Source organism: Sinocyclocheilus rhinocerous, unplaced genomic scaffold (genome assembly GCF_001515625.1).
Source record: "Sinocyclocheilus rhinocerous isolate Xijiao unplaced genomic scaffold, SAMN03320098_v1.1 scaffold1198, whole genome shotgun sequence".
NCBI classification, from domain to species: domain Eukaryota; kingdom Metazoa; phylum Chordata; class Actinopteri; order Cypriniformes; family Cyprinidae; genus Sinocyclocheilus; species Sinocyclocheilus rhinocerous.
Genome location: NW_015649585.1, coordinates 725347 through 734833, shown reverse-complemented (window position 1 = coordinate 734833; position 9487 = coordinate 725347). Strand labels below are relative to the sequence as shown.

The 9487-nt window shown below is 35.3% G+C and overlaps 1 protein-coding gene across 3 annotated transcripts in view; it reads left to right on the top strand.

The window, feature by feature from the left end:
* The first annotated feature begins 5537 nt into the window (after positions 1-5537).
* pebp4 (phosphatidylethanolamine binding protein 4) overlaps positions 5538-9487 on the top strand; it is a 118051-nt gene continuing 114101 nt past the window's right edge. For all 3 annotated transcript variants that reach the window (XM_016515698.1, XM_016515696.1, XM_016515697.1), the window contains exons 1-3: positions 5538-5670; positions 5882-5999; positions 6763-6889. In XM_016515698.1, the coding sequence (XP_016371184.1) occupies positions 5893-5999; positions 6763-6889 (234 nt within the window). In that variant the 5' untranslated portion in view covers positions 5538-5670; positions 5882-5892. The remainder of the gene's footprint in view (positions 5671-5881; positions 6000-6762; positions 6890-9487) is intronic.

The following is a 9487-nucleotide window of genomic DNA, read 5'->3' as shown; positions in this document are numbered from 1 at the left end:
AAGTTAAACAAAAAAAAATAGAAACAAAATAAAAAATAAACAAATAAATAAAAATCTATGAATTATTCATGCAAGTTCTACAATAATGTGCTGCACATTTCTTGACATTTACTCCCTTACAAGTGTGATGCTGTAAGTGCCATTTTTGCTTAAAACAAACAAAACAAATTACAAGTCAAGTCAAAATAACCCGGTACAAGTTTTTCCCCCTGAAAGAATTTAATATTTTTAATCAGCAAGGATGCATTAAATTGATCAAAAGTGGCAGTAAATAAATTTATAATGTTACAAAAGATTTCTATTTTAAATAAATGCTGTTCTTTCATTAAAAAAAAGTTTTCAAAAATATTAAACAGCACAAAAGTTATTAACACTGATAATAATAAATGTTTCTTGAGCAGCAAATCAGCATATTATAATGATTTCTGAAGGATCATGTGACATTGAAAACTGGAGTAATGATGCTGAAAATTCAGCTTTGATCACAGGAATAAATTACATTTTAAAATATACTGACATCGAATACAGTTATTTCAAATTGTAATAATATTTCAGATTTGTTTTACTGTAGTTTTAATCAAATAAATGCAGCCTTGGTGAGCATAAAATACTTTTGGAAAACACAAAACTTATCAAGCCCAAACTTTTGAACCGTAGTGTGTTTTCCGTGCTAATCAACATTATGCCTGTCGATACAGTTTAACTTGTATTGAACCCATTTTGCCACTTTATACATGATTAGAGCATTTATACATTCTAGTCCTGCTCGTCATCGGTTTTCAGGCTGAATGTTACTTGTGCACAACAGAAAAATCCTTTGAGACTCTTTGTTTTTCCTGCACACTGTGGTGTATATTTTTGACTATTTGTTAGACTGAAGCAGTCTTCTCTATTTCTTCCTCTCAATAATCGTAACCTCAGCTGACAAGTCCGGAAATCGAAACATTCAACATTCAAACCATTATGGGTTTACACAAAATCAGCATTTACTGACATAATGTCAGGTATTTGTGCTATCACAAGAAGAAGTTCAGGTTTACATCAAGATTGAGAAAGCTGCATTTTTTGTCTCGATAACTATATTCTGGAAAACAGTAACAACCTGTGATATTATAACTAGATACTTCAAAACAGGATCCCGGGTGAACAGTCACACCGGGCTTCTCTACAGGGAATATAAAGAGTGCCTCAACACTGCTGACATTCAAAGTGTGGGCACCAGCTGCTGTCTGTACCAAAGTAAGCTCACTTCTGCTTCAGAAGGTGGATGATATCAATCTACCACACACACAACACTATTTTAAATGTTCCCAGATAGCTTTCGGATGAGTTTCACGGGCAGGCCTGTGACAATCCCATGATGCATCGCAGCATGCTACATTTACGTAGTTAAGTAGAGTGTTTCCTACACCTGCTAGATTTCAGCATCCCATTCCTGAGGGACACTTTAGGGTCTTTAAAATATTAATATAACTAGTAATAACTTAGGAAAAGGTATTTATATGGCTATTCTAATACTATAAAGAAAATTGAACAATGCAAGGCAGTATTTAAGGTGCATTACCTCGCCATACAGGAGAGGAAACCTCACAAGCATGGTTCATATAAACCCTTTGCGATTTGAATGTTTCTGATCTAGCACATGCGATAGTTGTAGAAGCGAATAGCACTTAAATGTACAGTAGAATGGCTTATTATAAGGAAATACAGCAGTTTTATAGAACCAGATTGACCTTTAGACTTAAAAAAGGTATAATATAAATCACCCTATGGAGAGTAAAAAGCAATCTGCTCTGCATTTTCCGCCAGTTGTAAACTAATTAATATCAGAGAATGTTTTTCTGCTTTAATAAATCAGATTAAGAGCTGACCTGCATGTGCAAGGCTGTTGTAGCTGGCAGCAAGGGAATGCTGAGGAATACGGTTTCATTTAGAAACCCATAAATATAAGCTGAGCTTTGAATGTAGATCTAGAACAATACAGATTGAGTTCCTTCCATTAGAAAATACATGATGGACTGTTAATCTTTCAGTGGGACGAGTGAAGATTTTTCCGTATATTACTAAGCATTTGTAATAGCACTCAGGAACGTTTGCTGACTCTTGTCATTAACATAAAGATGAAGTGTGATGAGGTTTTATCCTAAAGTGTTACAAGAAATTTGAAATGAATGATTTTAAGGAAGGATCGGTTTCTACCAACCATCCTATAAAAGACGAGAAATGTTTGATTGGTGTACATTTCACAGACAATTGCATCAGCCTGTTATCATATGATACATATGAAAATGTTCTACTTTTGTTGAGTTTTTAGTTACCATTATAGAACATTTACAGTTATGTAACACTATTATATAAAGCAAAATAGGAGTGATGATGTGAATGTATTGAAATATGACAGGTATCATGTACTACAGTCTGAGGTTTATTACTCTTTCAGAGTTCACATTTAAAGAAATTCTGTTGCATTTTACTGTATCAACTTTGTCTCAGACGTTTCTCCTAGCATTCATATGAGAAACTGAAATGAATACAAATGAAACAATTGTTAATTAACGTGCTAAAATTTGCTGATAATTTACTCCCTCTCAAGCCATCCAAGATTTAGAAGAGTTTGTTTCTTCATCAGAACAGATTTGTCGAAATTTACAATTCCATCACTTGCTCACCAATGGATGCTCTGCAGTGAATGGGTGCCGTCAGAATCCAAACAGCTGATAAAAACATCACAATAATCCACAGGTAATCCACACCAGTCCAGTCCATCAGTTAATGTCTTGTGAAGTCAAAAGCTGTGTGTTTGTAAGAAACAAATCCATCATTAAGGCATTTTAACTTTAAACCTTTGTTTCTGGCTAAAATGCGAGTCCATAATAATGTTTCATCCAGTGAAAAAGTCCATCTCCTGTTATCCTCTCATATTAGAATCCACCCACATGTTTGATTTGGACTGTTTTGGCTTGTAAACAGTGCTTGATCTGCGCATATTTCTCTCCTGATTCAGACTCATCACTTTTTTCACTTGAGAAATTCATATTATGGACAGATCACTCATATTTTAGCTGGAAACAATGGTTTATACTTGAAACATCTTGATGATGGATTTGTTTCTTACAAGCATGCAGTTTTTTTCCTTCATACGATGTAAACTGATGGACTGGAGTGGTGTGGATTACTGTGATGTTTTTATCAGCTGTTTGGACTCTCATTCTGACGGCACCCATTCACTGCAGAGCATCCATTGGTGAGCAAGTGATGGAATGCTACATTTCTCCAAATCTGATGAAGAAACAAACTGATGAGTAAATGTTCAGCAAGTCCATTTTTGGGTGAACTATTCCACTGAGCAAAAGTCTGCATTCAATCTTATTGCTGTCTTGGAGAAACAAATGAAATATGAAAGAGATCCTATTTGTGATTTTTATTTCTTATGAGTTTTTAATGAGCCAAGATTCACCTAATACAGATTGTAGAAACTCTCTGTGAACAAAATAAGTCAAACTAATCCTGTGGTTGTACATCAGATAGAAGCGAGTTACTCAGAACATTGTGTTCCCAATCTATTGCTGCAGAGAAGATACCCCATGCCTTAATGTAAAGTACACAAGCAGAAACGTTGCTGGTATTCACAGTTTGTATTTGAAATGTAATGAATCCTTTATGTATTATATGTGTTATACAGCAAATAGGTGCATATTGTGTAAAATCTGTCATATTGTTTGTTTGATGCTTATTCATCTATTCTAGCCCATTGTAACCATGTGATCTCTGTGCTATGTGAACGTGTTATCATACATTGCCTTTCATTGCTAAGATGATATAGATTGCTGAATCCAGTCTCCATGAATAAGTGTGGGAATCTGTATGACTATGATACAGATAGACAATTTGGAATAGTATGATTAAAAAAATATGTACCGAAAAGAAAAATGATCAGTTAGGTGCACATTATACACTTTTTAAATCTTGACTACCTTGACATGCTGTGTGCAAATAGGCTAAGGTTTTGGTTTGCTATATGAATGGTAAAAAAAAAAGAAAAAAGATGTGCACTGTGCAGCACAATATACTGCATACAGTGTCCTCCAAAGTAACCATGCACTTCCAAGCAGTTTCAGCCACTGAAGCATGTCTACTATTTTATTTCACTCTCAGATAAGATACTTAATCAGGGGTTAAAGCAGAAGAATATACAATATGTAAGTAAATAATATAATTAAATTATTAGAAATAGTTGCTTTTAAATCCTATAGGAGCCCATTTTAATGAGCTCTAGGTCCTAGTGCCACTACTGCAAAGAAGCACAAACCAAACAGAGTGTCAGCAGCACCACGAGATGTTGTTTTTGCTGCACAATTACAATAATGTAAGGCCAGTGCAGCAAAGAAGCCATGAAAGCCTTGAAATCAATTCCCATTTGTATGGGAAACGCATCACTTCCATGAGCTGGTATTGGGGAGGGGGAGTTTGTATTTTCAGGAAACCTGCAGCATGTGTTCTTGAAATGTGTAAATAGTGTTTAATAAACACAAACTAGCAGTTTGCATTTGTGTTTTTTTTTATTTTTTATAGAACCTGCCCCCTTTTCACTGCCATTAGTTTGCACTGCTATTGAGATGGTCCTCACCTCAGAACACAAGATCCAGGGGGCAAGGTTGGATCCAGATCCAACTCCTCCCACCTTACATATACCTAAACCTACCCGTCTCCACCCCCTGATACCTAAACCCACCCATCTCCACCCCTAAATGTGGATCCAACCCCGCCCCCTGGGTCTTTGTTCTGCAGTGAGGGGCTACTGGTGCTATTAGCAAACACCACTGGTCTATAGATGCATCAATGAATTTTTATTTGTTGTTGGTGCATCAAATAGTTTTTTTTTTGTCCCCGTCTGTTTAGTTCAGTTTAAGCATTCTGAAAATTCTTCCACCATGGTTCCATAAAATGAAAGTTAATTAAGGCCTATTTAATGAAATATACATAAATGAAATATAATTTTCTATAGGTGACATATCATGTTATCTTTATTGAAATATCACATATGCTATGTGTATTTTAGCACAAAAAATAGTTTCATGTTGAGAAACTGCATTAATCATCTGAATTTAAAACCATTTTAATTTCAGCCTACCTACATTAAGGCTAAATCCAGTTTAGATCAGATTAGATAAGACAAGGCTCAAATGAAAGAAATGAATTGAAGTTTAAAGCCATTCTCAGTGTCACTGTGTATAATGCACAACTGATCACCCTTCAATATATGAAAATTATCGGCTCAGAATTTCGGCCCGATTTCGCTTTCGTTTTTAGTAGCCTACATCTTCATTAAAGCATTAAATAGGCATCTTTTCATTAAAGAGACACTGTAAATTATTACAGGAAGAACTACCTGTTGCCATGTGGCACCTGCAGTATTAAAAAAAAAAAAACTTGGCACTGCCAAACCAACAACAAACAAACTTGATTGACGCATCTATAGACCACTAAGGTGTCTGCAAATAGAAGTGCAAACCAATAGAAGTGAAGAGGGGGCGGGTTCTAATGTGTTTCTCGATTTAACTTTGTAACGTAATATTATTAGCTTACTATTTTAGTCGACAGCTAAAGACTGTTTGAAAGCATACAGCTCAACGTCAGCTACTAATATCAAAGATTTGTCAAGAATTTCAGGTACAGTAGCCTAAATGATATAGAAATGGTGAACGTTATCAAAAACTTTGGGTTGTCAACAAACAAAACAAACAGAATATGATACAGTCTAGATTTCTTCAAACATAAATGCCTTAAAATTGCACGTAAAGTATGTTTTACATACGCATAATGTGACAGAGAGTGAAAATAGTTATTTACTCTCACCCATATTTCTCTGTCTCTGTTGAAGGCTCGGTGGAAATGCATTTATTTTACACGTCGTTTGTTTTGTGCGTCCTCTCTGCATGTCACATGACCACATCCACCTGCGATGAGCTCCTGTCTTCAGAAGATGCTGAGTTCTGCAAGTAAGACTTCATAATGTTGTCATTCCGTCCTGTGAGAATTTTAGTATGACCAATATTCTATTTGATTATTCAAATCGGTAGGATAGTATGTGTACTTAGACAGCACTGATATAGATCAGTAATTATCTGGGCCAGGCCAAAATGTTTATTGGTTTAATATATTGGTCGGCTTAGCAATTAGTCGTTCCCTTAGTTTTAACTATTACTGTTTGTCAGTTCCAATACTATGGGAATACAGAATTATTTTTTATATAAAAGTAGCATACAAAGTAGCAAAAACACCCTGAATGTTTCCTGAAAATACTGTAAAAATGAATGAAATGGAAGTAAATTCCTTCTTTAATGTATTAAATAGGTTATTTTTTCCTGCTGGGATCAATTCATTAAAATTCCAGTAGGAATCCAAAGCAAATAGTCTTTTAGCATTCCTTTAGGAGTTTTGGACTAGGGTTAATTTCCAAACCATATTTCCTTAAATGAACTGATTTCAGAAGTCTGGCTTGTAGGCCGGTGTGGGATGTGTAGGACTCCCTCAGAGCACTGAGTCATGGATGCTTAAGCAGCCGGTCCCACTCAAAACCCACACAGCATGCCTTACAAATCTAACAACTTACTCACTAGTTCAACTTTCAGTGCAGACATGGGCTATTCACAGCTTATATTCGTTTTTCATGACCTGTCATAGGAAACCAAAACTGTTCATTGAATAATGATGGTGTACTAGGCAGGTTCACTTATTTGGACCTGCATTTTTGCTGTTTAGGGGAAAATTAAAGGTGATTTACCCTGATCTGGTTGTCGACAAATGCATGATCATCCCTCAGAGGATCAGAGAGAAGATCAGTAAGGAGTGGGGACCACCTCAAGTACAGCTGCCAAGTGCTGATGAGGTAAGAGAAATTCACTCCATAACATCATGCTGGCCTCTTACTCACTCTTTCAACTAGTGTTCAGTGGTTTAGCCTTTAACCTGTGGTTAATAATGGTCCTCTGCCAGGCTAGAATGTGTCATAATATAAACTTGGTGAAGTGTGGGCTATTTTTAGATGTTGTTATAATACTTTCTCCTGCTACAGTTTATCTGTAAGGAAGCCATGTATAGGTTGATTTCCTGACAAGTGGCAAATTTAGCCACTGATCTGTGTTTGAGCCTCACACAGCAATACTGGCTCAATGGCAATGACACACTTTAGCTGTAAATGCATTATGTTTCAGTCAAAATAGAAAGGTCTTTAATGCTAATTAGATGGTTGTTTTCCACTTTATCTGTTATTTTAATTACTTAGGAGTTTATGTTTTACCTTCATTTGAAGTCATATTTTGTATTGTGTTATTCTGGTCGGTTGTTCTTCTATTATGTCTCCAGAAGATGGCGAAAGTGTTCCATAACTAAGGCATATGTTTGCTGAAATGAATTCATGTTATAGACACAAAACTCTTTTTGAGTATGACATAGAAATGTCATGGATATCTTTACTGACCTTATGTGATCCGTTTTGATGCCTTTAAGTTTGTCTTCAGCCGTGTTTAAGGTATTGAAGGTGATTCAGAGATTTATTTTTTCATTAATTAAAGTCTGTGTATCAGTGCTACAGTGCTTCCAGGGAGTATATATATATATATATATATAAACAATCTGATGCAGTGCTTATTATTTACCACAAAACCAGTCATAAAGATCAATTGTTTGAAATTGAGATTTATACATCATCTGAAAGCTGAATAAATACGCTTTCCGTTGATGTATGGTTTGTTAGGATAGGACAATGTTTGGCAGAGATACAACTATTTGAAAATCTGGAATCTGAGGGTGCAAAAAAATCAAAATACTGAGAAAATCGCCTTTAAAGTTGTCCAAATGAAGTTCTTAGCAATGCATATTACTAATCAAAAATTAAATTTTGATATATTTACAATAGGAAATTTACAAAATATCTTCATGAAACATGATCTGTACTTAATATCCTAATGATTTTTGGCATAAAAGAAAAATCGATAATTTTGACCCATACAATGTTTTTTTGACTATTGCTAAAAATATACCCCAGCGACTTAAGACTGGTTTTGTGCTCCAGGGTCACACACACACACACACACACACACACACATATATATATATGTATCTATATATATATATATATATGCATCAGCATAATTACAGTGGGTAGTAATATTTGCATTTTGAGCTTTTGGTTTGTCCCAATATCCTTCTCCACAACTTAAGTCTAACTTTAAAATAGCTTTTCTTTCAAAATCAATATATTGAAATCAATCATATTTAATTAAACTAATGTCATAGTAATGAGAAGAAGAAAATTAAGAATAACGATGCTGCTGATGATGATGATGGTATGGATCTTTATCTTTAGACATTTACATTTACAACTTTAAATACCAATGTTTTCAGATTCCTCTTTTTACAATTTTAAACGTACTCTAAGTTGTCTTTTCAAGGCAATCATTTTAGATAAAGTAAGAGACAAAGAGGCCATCAATATGACTGAAGAGCCGTTGGACAGCTGCTATATCTGGCAAACTTTGTCCGTCTCGCTAGATTGGTATATTTGAGTTTAGAGCAGCGATGCTGTGCCAATCGTTCTGGTAAACTTGAAATAGAATCAACTGTGGCGGAGAAGCGACGGTAGGGATAACGGCCTTTGAAATCTCATGGTTTGTTGTGGCGTTGAGGGTGCAAACGCGTTAGAGTCTGTCGCATGCACTGTCATTTACTTCTTGACTATGCCATTGCACTCTAAGAAATGTATGACTAGCTCTGTCGTTATCAAGCACTCGTAATTCAAATTATTTTAATCTCAGGCCATTACAAAGATAATTGCATCTTTGTCTGGCACTTTTGGATGCCGTGTCAAAAATAGTTTGTTTACAGTAATGATTGATGAACTTGGACTGTTTTAGCACATCTTGTTTTTCTTAAAATTGGCAACACTTTTTATAATGATCTAGCATACCTGTTTTTTTGTCACATTAAAACTGCAGTCATAAATCAGGTAGTAAAATACCATTAGACGCTGGCTTTGGTAAAGGGATGGAAATTATGTCATAATTTACTCAATCTCATGTCACTTCTGTTAGTCTTTAAACACAAATGAAGATATGTTTTAATAAAACCTGAGCGATTTTTGTCCCTCCTTTGAATGTCCATAACCTGATGCTTTAGAAAGTGAACTCAACCCTCAGCTTGACTTGAACTTGATTTTCACTCAAGCAACCATAATGCTTTAGTGCTACTGCCGTCCAAATGTCTCCAAAAGTCATAACACTTTCATCAGAGTAATGTGTTTGAGTGAATGTTTTGTCATTTGCATACGGTAGGGATAACGGCCTTTGAAATCTCATGGTTTGTTGTGGCGTTGAGGGTGCAAACGCGTTAAAGTCTGTCGCATGCACTGTCGTTTACTTCTTGACTATGCCATTGCACACTAAGAAATGTATGACTAGCTCTGTCATTATCAAGCACTCGTAATTCA